The 16,426-nt window shown below is 36.3% G+C and overlaps 1 protein-coding gene across 1 annotated transcript in view; it reads right to left on the reverse strand.

Moving 5' to 3' along the window:
- Positions 1 to 9,911, reverse strand: part of LOC127452076 (bMERB domain-containing protein 1-like) — a 29,269-nt gene extending 19,358 nt beyond the window's left edge. Inside the window, exon 1 of the mRNA XM_051717251.1 lies at positions 9,830 to 9,911. Within this exon, the coding sequence (XP_051573211.1) occupies positions 9,830 to 9,908 (79 nt within the window). The 5' untranslated portion in view covers positions 9,909 to 9,911. The remainder of the gene's footprint in view (positions 1 to 9,829) is intronic.
- Positions 9,912 to 16,426: the final 6,515 nt, after the last annotated feature.

A 16,426-nucleotide genomic window follows, 5' to 3' on the forward strand; every position in this document is an offset into this window, starting at 1 on the left:
TAAGACTTAAGATTTTTGCACAGTACTGTATGTATATATATATATATATACAATTTAATAAAACTTGTTATATCAAGCTAGTTCTGTCAGGTCACGTGAGTCAAGCTTGCAATCAGCTGACGCTTTGCTGATCTTGACGTCTACCAATACAAATCAGATGCTTATCAGAGCAGTCCTTTTTAAGTCCTCCATTCATTCGTTCATTCATTGCTTAGCTGTCTTTCCATTGCATGGATGCAAGCTGCACTTAACACCCTCCTCCATCCCCAGCTCCACTTCTGTATGCAGCTTGCCTTTAGTTTCTCTACATCTGTCTTGTTGTTTTGTGCTCTAAGACTACAGTTGATTGCTAGTTTGGAATTCCTATCTTCAGTGTACCCATTCAATGTACCCATTCATATATATATATATATATATTAACATCCATTTTAGTTTTTTTTGGCATATATGCAACTAAACATCAGCAACTAAAATGAATACTGACAATGTATTATGCCAGTTTTCAAGATAATTATTTAAAACAGTGCCTCTTAAACACAGAGAATTAGTTAAAAATGTTATTTACAAAATATATGGATAATCATATTGTATATATTGCATAATACTGTAAATGGGTTTGCATGAGTGGTGGGTATGGTTTGAAAATGATTTTTGTTGTACTACTACAAATAAACTTCCTTCTAAAATGTTAAAATGACATCAAGAGAGTTATTGTTAATTGGAATTTTTATTTTTAAGACATTTTATAAGTTCATTTCCTTTGGGAAACACATTCCATCTTTTTTAAGGGAGTCTGCTGTTCAAAAACTCAATTCTTATCTGGTTATCATGATAAATGATTCTTCTATAAACAGCATCTCTCTGATAAAATGGACAAATTTGCTTGAAAATTATTCAGTCTAAATTAGATATCCTAACCAAAGATCAATGTAATTGTTCAGCTCATGATTCAAGAACAGTACAAAGAAAATAAAAATGAAAATAAATAACAATTATTTAGATCATCAAGGGAACACAGGACAAGTGTCGAATTGGCAATTCTTTATTTGAAAAAGAATGGATGATTCTGAAAAGTAGGACATGCTCCTGAATCCTGGATCAACCAATCAGATTTCTAAGGTTAAGTTTAGAGTTGGGTTAAGGGTTCGCGTTGGGAATTTGGCTGAAATGTTGTTCCAGGATCAACAAAACGACAATTTTGTTGTGCAAGTGGAGATGAAATTACACCCTTAGTTTCAAGCTTAAAGAAATAGTTCATCCAAAAAATTTAATTCTTTCATCATTTACTCACCCTCATGTTGTTCCAAACCTGTATATCTTTCTTTCTTCTGTGGAACATAAAAAGAGTTGTTAGGCAGAATGTTCTCAGAAAGCTTCAGTCCCCATTCACTTTCATTGTATGGAAGAAAGATGCAACAAAAGTTAAGGTGACTGCACTGTAACATTCTGCATAGCATCTTTTGTTTTCCACAGAAGAATGTAAGTCAGATGGGTTTTGAACACATGAGGGTGAGTAAATGATGACAGAATTTTCGTTTTTAGATTAACTATCCCTTAAACACAGGAAACCCACATTAAAAAAATAGCTCTTTGGCTGACATGAGTTTGAAACACGAGTTTGAAATGAGTTTTCTTAACTTAAAACTACTATGTAATCTCAACTCAAACAGTTTGTGTAGAAAGAACCTAGCTGAATTGGGTAAACCCAACAAAATTAGACACGTCAAGGTAACTTAAATAAATCTCTTTTTATTTCTTTATGTACTAACTTTTGAAAGTGAATGTTAGCATGCTAAACAAATGCTGGCTGAAAGCGCTACAGAGTGTAGTTTAGTAACTACCCTATGGTGCACAGCAATTGCTCAAAAAAGCGATGATACTGACACCTTTCTAAAGCTGTAAAGAGAGCACACACTGTTTTGACATAAGGTACATCCTTTATCACTCAATGCCTTTTTCTCTCTCTCACACACATACAATGTCTCTCTCTGCCCTAGGAACCACTATTAGCTATGACTCACCTCACAGCACTGAGCAGATATTGGCTTTTAATTGCCTGACAGTCAGCGTGGAAAGACATAGAAACAAAACACATCCACATCACCAGGGGAAGACAAAAGGGATGGAAAACAGAGGTAATAAATCAAGAGAAGAACTGCAGGATACTCTGATTTGATCTGGGCAGTGTGCTGAGAATTAAATGGTTGCGCCACTTATGCACGCAATATTTCAGCATGAGAAACGTCCTTGTCAATGACTATGGTCTCTGGGTCATTGTATCTAACCCTCAGCCTTCTGATATCATTTAAAACCATGCGCCTCTTCCGCCTGCCCACCCACTGCGCATACAATATCAAAGAACTACGACACACTCAGCCTGGCCTTGTTATCCAGCAAAACCCCAAGACATGTGAGGAAAACAGTGTTTTTTTGTTCTTATTTGTTTTATGGCTTGTGAAAATGTCATTGCACATAGAGAAAGAAACTATTTCAGTCATACTTAAAGAATTGTTGTGGTTTAATGACTTCTAGCAACTTTGCACACCTAGATTTCTGGGGGTTTTTTTCACACTCTTCCTTGTAGAACATGTATGAGTTAATGAGAAGTGTCTGTGAACTGTGATCTTCAAGTGTCTCCACGGAGTTTTTAATTTTAAGCTCAGGCTTCGACTCAAACCCTCTAGAACCACATAAAAATACAGTGTTCTTTCTTGTCCAATACCCAGTCTGAATTTTTTTATTCCACAGAATATTATGAAATATATCAGATAAACCACAGAGAAATTACAGGGGCAGTTTTGCCTTAAATCCTCACTAATTTCTCACAAGGTTAAGACTGAAATCAGGATCTGTTAGCTGCTCTGTCTTTATTAGCTTGTAAACTATCACAAAGGTGTTCAACAATGCAATCTGTGCTTTGTTTTTTGAGATTTGCAATAACAAAGCTTACATACGCTGTGAATAAATGTAGCTAAATGTATACATTACAGCAATGAGTTGAGACTCCCGTTAGTGCAAATTAAATTGAAAACCTTCAGTAGACTCATACATCTGTTATGAACCTGTCTGAGCTCCTCTGACTTCTCTTATTCAATTTACTGGCACACTGAGTTACTCATGCAGAAAAGCTGAATCACAAAGACAGTTTTCAGTTTGCTCACTTTGCATAAAAAAGCTCAAGAAATTTCTTGAGCGCTGCACTCGGTTCACACTACAGTTTTTTTCCCAAATTTTTTCACGTTTTATTTCATGATCCAAATTCAACGCCTTGCCATATTATCTCTAGATGAAAAAAATAACGATAGGATGTTAACAGCACAAAACAGTTATTGTTGGCATTGTGACATATACTGTAGGTCTAGCCTTATACAGTATAGGTACCCCATCTGTTAAAAACACTGATTTTTCCTCAATTAAAAATAAATAAAACAAACTAAACAATTAATTAAAATTACTTAATTAAGCTGACATTTTTTTTGAAGTCCCTTCAAGAAACTTTTTTTGAAGAGTGTACACTTTAAATGCAATATTTTACCCCAAAATTAAAATTCTGTCATCATTGCAAAATGTTAGCCTCAGTCACCATTCACTTTCATTGTATGGAAAAAAGATGCAATGAAAGTGAATGGTGACTGAGGCTAACATTCTGCCTAACATCTCTATTTGTCTTCCACAGAAGAAGAGTAAATTATGTCAGAATTTGAATTTTTGGATGAAATATCCCTTTAAACACTTTGGTGCGCAATACCCTTCTTGAATTCTTCATCTCTATGTTGTTGCCATATTTTCTTTTTAACTCATGTTGACAGCATACATTATTATAGCAATTACTGTTTCTTTGGAAGCGAGACAGAAATGAGACTCTAGAAATTCATCCAACTTTGACAGCTTAACTTTTTTCAGCGTTTATTAGGCTGAACCTGGGATTTCACACTCAAAATGCAAATGAGACATGTTACACAAGGTGTCAATTTGTACCAGAATTCATTATGCTAGTTAGGAGCTACAACTAGGAATTCTAGTGAGACAATAATAATTGCATGCAGAAATGTAAGAGATCAAGGTCATTGTGGGCTATATCTTTTCTGTTTATTCTTGCAAATACATGATTATCATCATGCATAGCATTATAAACCACACAGTCCAGACATGAACAACAACACGTCTATTGATTCTGGGTCGGGCAACACCTCTGACTGTGATGGCTCACTGTTAATCTTCCACCACTGACAATCACACAAAATCTTACTGACTTTGGTTAATTAAACAGAACACCCCTTGTGCGAATGATTTATCATCTTTACCTGCAAAACTTTCTGCTTTACGTTACCAATATGTAACCCTATAAATTGTGTATTGTGTCCTCTAAAGGAATAAATCACCAAAAATGTCGACATAATTCACTCACCCTGATGTTGTTCCAAACCCATGTGACTTTCTTCTGTGGAACACAAAATTATATGTTAGGCAGAATGTTAGCTTCAGTCACCCGTCATTTTCCTTGTATGAAAAAGAGATGCAATGGAAGTGAATGGAGACCAGTGTTAAGTAAGTTACTTAAAAATAGTAATCCACTATGAATTACTAATTATTTCTCTAAATTGTTATCAGATTACTTCACTGAAAATGCTGTTGTAACAAGTTTTTAAATAGTGAGCATGTGTGTGAACAGACCGTATAACAAACGTCATATGATGGAGCCCAACAACAAGTCGACAAAATGGAAAGAATTCAACATTTCTGGGAGTACAGTGGGAAAAGCATATACTCTATAAACTATACCCAATTACACACACCAATTTAAAATATTGACGGTCCCTTAGATTCGTGTATATGCGCTCGTACATCGGGGGAATCCCAGAGTTTTACACTAGAGGGGAAATCGCAATACTGCAGTGCAATTCTGCTGCAGGCCGCAAAGGAAAGTTAAGGAAACAAACATAACAACAACTCTGGAATATCTGGAAATAAAGCAAAGCAACAGGGAATAAAATAGTCAAGTCTTCATTGGACACTATGTTTATTATTTACACAAGCGTCGCAGGGAAATTACATTGCTGTAATTTTCTCACAATATGCTGATTTCTCACAATAAGCCGCTTTCTGGTGTCCATGTAAACGTGTCCACTGATGGTGACTGGGGCTAACATTCTGCCTAACATCTCCTTTTGTGTTTCATGGAAGATAAAAAAAGCCATACAGTTTTAGAATGACATGAGAGTGAACTATACATAGAACAGATTTTAAGGAAAAATGACAGCCTACTGCTAAACCAGCATCACAAATAAGTAGGGCTATCGATTTAATGCATTAATTCAGTGCGATTAATTATATAAAAATAACGCTATAAAAAAAATGAACGCAATTAATCATGTCCCCGGACCGTAATAAGGGAGATTCCTGAGTAATTCAAGCTTGAAATACCACCTGTTTTCTCCAGGTGGTACTTTTACAACTTCAGCTGTATAGGCAATGTGCAGCTTATACAGAGAACAAACTAACACTTCAACAGACAGCACAACACGAGGATGCGTTCAAACACAGCTTGATGGAGCGCACATCTGAACTTAGGGATCTCAAGACATGTTTTTCTAAGTATTAAACTAAGTTTAATTTGACACAGCGACCTAAAAATGGTATGTTTATGACGCTATGCAACCAAAGTGAGATGCTCCAAAAGCATCCATCTGACGCAAGTGTACATTGACGTGTCCTTAGACAAGCCCTCATAATAAATCTTGGACTGACTGACAAATTCAATTGCAAAATGGATTTCTGTGAACTGTAGGTTCAATAATATGCAAATAAACAACACATTGGATTGTAAAGCCACTTTTTGTTATATCTTACCAATTAACTCCAATGCCACAATAATGTAATATATTATATATATATATATATATATATATATATATATATATATATATATACATACACAGGTGCATCTCAATAAATTAGAATGTTGTGGAAAAGTTCATTTATTTCAGTAATTCAACTCAAATTGTGAAACTTGTGTATTAAATAAATTCAATGCACACAGACTGAAGTAGTTTAAGTCTTTGGTTCTTTTAATTGTGATGATTTTGGCTCACATTTAACAAAAACCCACCAATTCACTATCTCAAAAAATTAGAATACATCATAAGACCAATAAAAAAAAAAACATTTTTAGTGAATTGTTGGCCTTCTGGAAAGTATGTTCATTTACTGTATTGTACTCAATACTTGGTAGGGGCTCCTTTTTGCTTTAATTACTGCCTCAATTTGGCGTGGCATGGAGGTGATCAGTTTGTGGCACTGCTGAGGTGGTATGGAAGCCCAGGTTTCTTTGACAGTGGCCTTCAGCTCATCTGCATTTTTTGGTCTCATGTTTCTCATTTTCCTCTTGACAATACCCCATAGATTCTCTATGGGGTTCAGGTCTGGTGAGTTTGCTGGCCAGTCAAGCACACCAACTCCATGGTCATTTAACCAACTTTTGGTGCTTTTGGCAGTGTGGGCAGGTGCCAAATCCTGCTGGAAAATGAAATCAGCATCTTTAAAAAGCTGGTCAGCAGAAGGAAGCATGAAGTGCTCCAAAATTTCTTGGTAAACGGGTGCAGTGACTTTGGTTTTCAAAAAACACAATGGACCAACACCAGCAGATGACATTACATCCCAAATCATCACAGACTGTGAAAACTTAACACTGGACTTCAAGCAACTTGGGCTATGAGCTTCTCCACCCTTCCTCCAGACTCTAGGACCTTGGTTTCCAAATGAAATACAAAACTTGCTCTCATCTGAAAAGAGGACTTTGGACCACTGGGCAACAGTCCAGTTCTTCTTCTCCTTAGCCCAGGTAAGACGCCTCTGACGTTGTCTGTGGTTCAGGAGTGGCATAACAAGAGGAATACGACAACTGTAGCCAAATTCCTTGACACGTCTGTGTGTGGTGGCTCTTGATGCCTTGACCCCAGCCTCAGTCCATTCCTTGTGAAGTTCACCCAAATTCTTGAATCGATTTTGCTTGACAATCATAAGGCTGCGGTTCTCTCGGTTGGTTGTGCATCTTTTTCTTCCACACTTTTTCCTTCCACTCAACTTTCTGTTAACATGCTTGGATACAGCACTCTGTGAACAGCCAATTGGCAATGAATGTTTGTGGCTTACCCTCCTTGTGAAGCGTGTCAATGATTGTCTTCTGGACAACTGTCAGATCAGCAGTCTTCCCCATGATTGTGTAGCCTAGTGAACCAAACTGAGAGACCATTTTGAAGGCTCAGGAAAACTTTGCAGGTGTTTTGAGTTGATTAGCTGATTGGCATGTCACCATATTCTAATTTTTTGAGATAGTGAATTGGTGGGTTTTTGTTAAATGTGAGCCAAAATCATCACAATTAAAAGAACCAAAGACTTAAACTACTTCAGTCTGTGTGCATTGAATTTATTTAATACACGAGTTTCACAATTTGAGTTGAATTACTGAAATAAATGAACTTTTCCACGACATTCTAATTCATTGAGATGCACCTGTATATATATATATATATATATATATATATATATATATATATATATATATATATATATATATATATACTGATCAGCCACAACATTAAAACCACTGACAGGTGAAATGAATAACATGTATTATCTCGCTACAATGCCACCTGTCAAGGGGTGGGATATATTAGGCAGCAAGTGAAAAGTCAGTTCTTGAATTTCATGGGTTAAAAGCAGGAAAAAGTGCAAGCATAAGGATCTGAGCAATTTTGACAAGGGTCAAATTGTGATGGCTAGACAACTGGGTCAGAGCATCTCCAAAGCGGCAGGTCTTGTGGGATGTTCCCGGTATGCAGTGGTTAGTACCTACCAAAAGTGTTCCAAGGAGGGACAACCAGTGAACCGGCGACAGGGTCATGGGTGCCCAAGGCTCATTGATGCTGGCCATGATAGAAAGGTGTCAGAACACACAGTGCATCGCAGCTTGCTGTGTATGGGGCTGCGTAGCCGCAGACCGGTCAGAGTACCAATGATGACCCATGTCCACTGCCGAAAGCGCCTACAATGGGCATGTAAGTGTCAGAACTGGTCCATGGAGCAATGGAAGAAGGTGGCCTGGTCTGATGAATCACGTTTTCTTTTAGATCATGTGGACAGCCGGGTGCATGTGTGTCGTTTACCTGGGGAAGAGATGGCAGCAGGATGCACTATGGGAAGAAGGCAGGCCGGCGGAGGCAGTGTGATGCTCTGGGCAATGTTCTGCTGGGAAACCTTGGGTCCTGGCATTCATGTGAATGTTACTTTGACACGTACCACCTACCTAAAGATTGTTGCAGACAACACACACACCCCTTCATGGCAACAGTATTCCCTGATGGCAGTGGCCTCTTTCAGCAGGATAATGTGCTTGTGGGCGTTGAGTTCGTGGGCAATGGAGGAGACAGGACACAACGAAACAGGTTCAAGGTCAGTGTTTATTTTTGTTCCCGTTGCACACTCTTAGTCTTAGGACAATCCACTCAAATGTAAACAAACATAAATTCTCAGGCACTCTTTAGATTCTTTAACAATGTCGACTTCTCAGGTACATAAGCTCACACTACACTCTTATGTCGCTCTCTCTCCCACACTGACTCTCTGGCATGCCTTATCAAGTCTCCCTCCGCCATCACTATAATGAGAGACAGGTGTTAGAGTAATCACACCCCAGGTCACGAGCCTTACCGCTCTCCCTCTCCTGCAGACAGACACATGACCACGCCACCCCCATGCCACAACTGCAAAAATTGTTCAGGAATGGTTTGAGGAACAAAGAGTTCAAGGTGTTGAATTGGCCTCCAAATTCCCCAGATCTCAATCCGACTGAGCATCTATGGGATGTGCTGGACTAACATGTCCGATCCATGGAGGCTCCACCTCGAAACTTACAGGACTTAAAGGTCTGCTGCTAATGTCTTGGTGCCAGATACCACAGGACACCTTCAGAGGTCTTGTGGAGTCCATGCCTCGACGGGTCAGATCTGTTTTGGCGGCATGAGGGGGACCTACATGATATTAGGCAGGTGGTTTTAATGTTGTGTCTGGTCGGTGTGTGTGTATATGTATATATATATATATATATATATATATATATATATATATATATATATATATATATATATATATATATATATATATATATATATATATATATTATTTGTAATTATTTAAATATAACTATTTATTATTTCAGCATTATATTTTGAATTATTGTTATATGAGGTGCTTTTGCAGCAAATATGTATATATGCGATTAACTACGATTAATTTGATTAATTAATCAGCACAATCAGATAATTTTTTATTTGTATTTAATTTATTTGATTGACAGCCCTACAAATAAATATTTATTGATAAATAAGATCCAATGAGAAACACTCAGGTTCCTCCAAGGCTGTCTGTTGGAAGATTTTTTATTTATTTATTATTTTTTCAGCACAGAGAAAATAATCTGATCTCTCTCATTTTAGCCTATACTGTGGCTGGCTGTATAGAGATGAAAGCCATGCAAGGTCCCACATGGTCAGCAATACAGTGACTTTATATACAACTTTATATTTTTCTTAATTTGCATAAACGTGGGACAAATCATGCCCATTCCTCGCATAAACAAATGCAAGGCAGTATATTTCATGTAAACACTCATTTAAGAGTTTAAACCATTACCCCTCCACATAATTGCACATAGCTTGAAGTTATCTAGTCCAGTGTGTTAATTAATAAGAACCATATTAATAAAAATGTTATTTTTGGGTGGTCTCGATTCACTGTTAACTTGTATGTTTATTATAATATTCTTTCTCACCGTGTTTGGATGAGTTCCCACAGGGTTCCGTTTGCTCCAGAGATCCGTACTGTTTCGGAGTGCTTCGCCCCTTCTCCATCCTTCTGAGCTCCACAACAAGCTAGAAGTTCAAAGTGGATCAAAACGTTGCAGATTTGCTCTATACGGAGAATCAAAATGCAGTTTGACTGATGCAATCGGTTATAAACTTTATTTCTACAGGCAGCGAGATGCGCGCGGATGCACCTGCTGCTGCTGGTCTGTGCACGCGCACAAGTGTGAGCGTGCATGAACGATTCTAGTGATGCTGAACACGCGTTCTCTATCTGGAAGAAAGCGCCACCATCTGAGTAACGGGAAAAGGAACATTCATCTTAATATCCACTTGCCATCTATCAAAATAAAACGTTGCTTTATGTGAATACACACAAAAACGTGTTTGTGTTGTTACTTTACCCGTTTAAGATCGGAAAGTATTCAACAATTAGGCATTGTTTTAATAATTGTGGGTTTTTAGTAATTTAACCCTTTTGTCAAAAGTTTATTAACACAATGTTTAATTTGTGATGCTAGTTAGGATGCGAGCTACAATAATAACTGCAATAATTTACTTACAATAATTATGTTATTACAGGCTTTATCTGTGCTTTTTTATTTGAAAATATGCAGATTAGGCTTTGTGTGATAAATGTGCATTTACAATATGGCTAATTAATATCTTGAAAAAAGGTTTATTCATTTTTTTATTTTATTTTTTATTTTAAATAAAACAATACTTTAAATAAGCATGGTTCTAATCCCTATTTAAAGCTGTTCTACGTAACTTTGTGCTCTCTAGCGGCATCTGTGGTTGAAACTTAAAATTGCAAGCAATTTGTGGAAGAACACATTACGTCAGTCGTGTTTCGGCACTGCTCCTCTGGTGGATGAATCTCATGATTTGAGGTTACCTTGACATCGCCTGTGTGTGATCATGACTGGGAGATATTCAGAACCGGAGTCATAAAGAGCTATTTTCATGTTGATATTATGTTATACAATGAAACATTTAAAACTGAAATATTACTTGGTTTGATGAAGATAAACAACACTCATATTCACATATTTTGAATGAATGAATTTTACACTTAAAGAGCTTTTCTGACACTACACTCAAAGAGCTTTTACATAGAGAACAGAGGACTCAATCACTACCAGTATATTTTAATATGATTATTCAAGTGTTTTATCTAATATTAATGTTTGTATTGTATTATACTTATCAATTTAAGAGGTGACACTTCATGATATGGCTGATATGAGTATAAGAGAAGACTTTATTATTTTAATATTATATTTTACAGCCTCAGTTGATAATGCAAGTGAACTGTAATACTACAATAGTATGTCTATGCAATGCACACAATAACACCGCAAACTAAAATCATAAAACAAGGATTCAATTATGATGGGGATAAAATATACTCTATTAAACATGAAAATAATATGCTTAAATATGCAATATGACAGTTACAAGAAGTCAATTTCACAAGTCATAAATATTAGTAAATGTGTCACTGTAACTTCCCCAGACAACGTAGTAGATACACTGCGATCGGTTAACACACAAGTAATGTTTGATTCATACAAGCATGACAAGCAATAAAGTGTTTAAGCTTAAATAAATATTACGGGTTTGTGGCAGCGGGGGCGTGGTCAAGCGCCTGTCTGGAGAGAGAGAGAGCGGTAAGGGCGCTTACACCTGAGCTAAATTATGTCGAACACCTGTCTCTAATTCCAGTGAGCTTGGGGAGAGCAGCATATAAACAGCCACGCCACCGCCAAAAGAGCGAGAGAGTCTGACACAAGAGAGCCTACAGTGATTGTGGAGGCTGATTTTTGTATGTTTATGAAGTTAATGTGTTTACCTATGTGAAGCTAATGAGTTGAGTGCCTACGTGCCTCTGAGACTGAGTTTGTGAAGCTGTAAAGCATTGAAGTGGCCGATTAAAAGCCTTACCTGAGTCTGGAAAATCCCGCTTTCCTGTGTCCTCCTTCCCTTCTGCGTGTGGAGTCTTTACATGGTTCAATACAAGTTAAGCTCAGTCGACAGCAATTCAGAATCAGAATCAGCTTTATTGCAAAGTATGTTTACACATACAAGAATTGTATGTAGGAGATAATAAAAAATACAAATAAAAATTGAACAGAAAATAAAGTATATATAGAATATACAATAAGACAAAATATATATATATATATATATATATATATATATATATATATATATATATATATATATATATATATATATATATATATACACACAGTGGTGTGAAAAAGTGTTTGCCCCCTTCCTGATTTCTTATTTGTTTGCATGTTTGTCACACTTAAATGTTTCAGATCATCAAACAAGTTTAAATATTAGTCAAAGATAACACAAGTAAACACAAAATGCAGTTTTTAAATGAAGGTTGTTATTATTAAGGGAAAACAAAATCCAAACCTACATGGCCCTGTGTGAAAGTGTTTGCCCCACCTGTTAAAACATAACTTAACTGTGGTTTATCACACCTGAGTTCAATTTCTCTAGCCACACCCAGGCCTGATTACTGCACACCTGTTCTCAATCAAGAAATCACTTAAATAGGACCTGCCTGACAAAGTGAAGTAGATCAAAAGATCTTCAAAAGCTAGACATCATGCCGAGATTCAAAGAAATTCAGGAACAAATGAGAAAGAAAGTAATTGAGATCTATCAGTCTGGAAAAGGTTATAAAGCCATTTCTAAAGCTTTGGGACTCCAGAGAACCACAGTGAGAGCCATTATCCACAAATGGCGAAAACATGGAACAGTGGTGAACCTTCCCAGGAGTGGCCGGCCGACCAAAATTACCCCAAGAGCGCAGCGACGACTCATCCAAGAGGTCACAAAAGACCCCACAACAACATCCAAAGAACTGCAGGCCTCACTTGCCTCAGTTAAGGTCAGTGTTCATGACTCCACCATAAGAAAGAGACTGGGCAAAAATGGCCTGCATGGCAGAGTTCCAAGACGAAAACCACTGCTGAGCAAAAAGAACATTAAGGCTCGTCTCATTTTTGCCAGAAAACATCTTGATGATCCCCAAGACTTTTGGGAAAATACTCTGTGGACTGACGAGAAACTTTTTGGAAGGTGTGTGTCCCATTACATCTGGCGTAAAAGTAACACCGCATTTCAGAAAAAGAACATCATACCAACAGTAAAATATGGTGGTGGTAGTGTGATGGTCTGGGGCACTTTTGCTGCTTCAGGACCTGGAAGACTTGCTGTGATAAATGGAACCATGAATTCTGCTGTCTACCAAAAAATCCTGAAGGAGAATGTCCAGCCATCTGTTCGTGACATCAAGCTGAAGCGAACTTGGGTTCTGCAGCAGGACAATGATCCAAAACACACCAGCAAGTCCACCTCTGAATGGCTGAAGAAAAACAAAATGAAGACTTTGGAGTGGCCTAGTCAAATTCCTGACCTGAATCCTATTGAGATGCTGTGGCATGACCTTAAAAAGGCAGTTCATGCTCGAAAACCCTCCAATGTGGCTGAATTACAACAGTTCTGCAAAGATGAGTGGGCCAAAATTCCTCCATAGCGCTGTAAAAGACTCATCGCAAGTTATCGCAAACGCTTGATTGCAGTTGTTGCTGCTTAGGTTGGCCCAACCAGTTATTAGGTTTAGGGGGCAATCACTTTTTCACACAGGGCAAAGTAGGTTTGGATTTTGTTTTCCCTTAATAATAACAACATTGATTTAAAAACTGCATTTTGTGTTTACTTGTGTTATCTTTGACTAATATTTAAACTTGTTTGATGATCTGAAACATTTAAGTGTGACATACATGCAAAAAAATAAGAAATCAGGAAGGGGGCAAACACTTTTTCACACCACTGTATATACCTATATACACAGTGCAAATTGTGGCATAATGTTGATTACCACAAAAAAAAAAAATAAAAAAATAACAAAAAAATAATAATTTTGACTCGTCCCTCCTTTTCTTTAAAAAAAAAAAAAAAGCAAAAATCGAGGTTACAGTGAGGCACTTACAATGGAAGTGAATGGAGGCCAGTTTTTGGAGCATTTAAAGGCAGAAATGTGAAGCTTATAATTTTATAAAAGCACTTATATTCATTCTTCTGTTAAAACTAATGCATTATTTGAGCTGTGAAGTTGTTTTAATCTTAATTTTTACAGTCATTTTAGGATTTGTTGACATTACATCATCATGGCAACGAAGTTGTAAAATTAGCTTTACACAGAAAAGGTTAGTAAGTGATTTTATCACACTTAAATCATGTTAACACACACATTGTTTATTTCTTGTGGCTATAATTTTAAAACTGAGTATTTTAACATTTACGGATTGGCCCCATTCACTTCCATTGTAAGTGTCTCACTGTAACCCAGATTTTTGCTATTTTTAAAGAAAAGGAGGGGCAAGTCAAAATACATTTTTGTGGTAATCAACATTGTCCCACAAATGCTGTTGATTGTGCTTAACTTGTATTGAACCAGAAATATTTATTTAAATAAATCCTTTCCAAGTAATTTTAATGAAGTGTAGAACATTTCGCCAAACAATTTAGGCAAATTAGCTTCAGAAAAGGTGACTTTAGCTGGAAAGTAAGTGGTTTGCATCCCTGAATAGGAATGAGATCAACAGAATTTTTTTTTTATATGTATGGGTTGAGTTTCTGTTTGAGCTTGAGAGATTATTATGCTTTGAAGACATTTATCATTGAGCCTTAAACAGTCTGGTTGCAATTATAGATTATGCTTTGAAAGCATCCTCATACTATAGTATATGTCAGAACACAATTCATAAAAACACTTTTTACTTATGTGGCTAGACTAGTATTAATGCTTGCTTATTGCTATCTTATAATAGCACTGTTAAAATGTCCTGTTTTCATTTAAATCCAGAGGAAATGACATATCAACACCGATCTTTGAGTTGTTGCACATTGCTATATCGTTTAACAATGTCAATTCAACAATTTCTATTAATTGGTTTCATAACATAATATGAAGACATTATGAGGTATATAAATTATATCAGACATGTTTGCAGCTGGACAAACCGGTCCAAAATACATCACTTACTATGATCCTGTACTTATAAAGATGAAGCAACTAATGAATAATTTTGATATAACAAAACTTTACAAAAGAACAAGCCTCAAGACTTCACATACAGAAATGAACATTTAAAATACAGATATGTTCTTGATTTCAACATATCAAACATAAAACATATCTACTTATATGATGCATTTGTGATCACATCTAACGAAACATCCCTTTGTCTTTTTTTGGAAGAAAAATTGTCAGTCAAAAAATATTAACTTAAGACTATAGCCGTACAGTAAACTTTATTCAAAAACAAGTTTGGGGAGAATTTTTTCTTCTTCAAATACAGGTTTGGCAAACTTCATATATAACAAGGTAAATATCTTGTTTCCAACCCCCTAAATTTGGGTTCTGTATAAAAATATACAACTGGCGACAATAAAAAGATTATTATCTGCTGCTTCAATAAAAGACAGCCCTTACTACATATTAGTGCAAAACAAGAGTGCTTTCATGAACAACACATGCCAAAAAAACTCTGGGTAAGAGGTAATTGAAGCTTGCTTTAGCATCACACAGCTTTTAAAAACACAGGAATACTTGCTAAGTAATGGAGGCGTGGTTGAACACTCAAAGGTGTAGGAGTATTAGGAACACAAAGCACTATTTGCTCACGTGATTTCCAGTTTTCCTTAGGCTAGGAGGAAATGCTTACTGTAAGCAAACAAACCAGATGAGCTCCACTATACTCATAGTTCAGCCGTTTACAAGGGAGCTGCCCTGTAAAACAACACTTAACAAAAAGATGATGCACATTTTCGGATTTAAAGTATACTCACATTTGTGCTACAATATTCGATCAAGCATTATCTTATAATGCTTAATATAAGTTCTGCATTCCCTCGCAAGTACTTTCGGTTCCCTTGGAATAGATTTATTCATCCCTTATGAAAATTAACCATGGTTTTACTACAGTAACCATAGTTGATGTTATTCTATTGTATTTGTAGTAAAACCATAGTAACCAGATATTTACCATGATTTTACTAAAGTCATCACATTTCAACCATGATATTAATCGTAAACCTATTGTAATAATACAGAAAAATACTATATTACTAATAATAAATAATAATAAAAAAATTGTTTTACTGGTACAAGTACCACTGATTTTAAAACCATGGTTTCCACCACAAAAAAAATAAAAAATAAAAAATAATAAAATAAAAAAAACATGCCCTTATTAAAAAAAAAAATCCTGGTTTTACTTTAGTATGGAAAACTAAAACTTTAGTATTTAGGGATGCGACATAATTGTGAGGGAACGCAAACCTATTTCAGAATTGGTTTGAGTATTTCAGAAATAACTTCCCTCTAAGGGCTCTATATCCTCATGTTATTCCAAAACTGTATGACTTTTCTTTCTTGCCAACCCCATTCCATTTCATTGTATGGAAAAGGTAGTAGCTGCAACATACGTCAAAATGTCTTCTCTTGTATTCCACAGAAGAAAGTCATACAGAAT

This window comes from Myxocyprinus asiaticus, chromosome 14 (genome assembly GCF_019703515.2).
Source record: "Myxocyprinus asiaticus isolate MX2 ecotype Aquarium Trade chromosome 14, UBuf_Myxa_2, whole genome shotgun sequence".
Lineage (NCBI taxonomy): Eukaryota > Metazoa > Chordata > Actinopteri > Cypriniformes > Catostomidae > Myxocyprinus > Myxocyprinus asiaticus.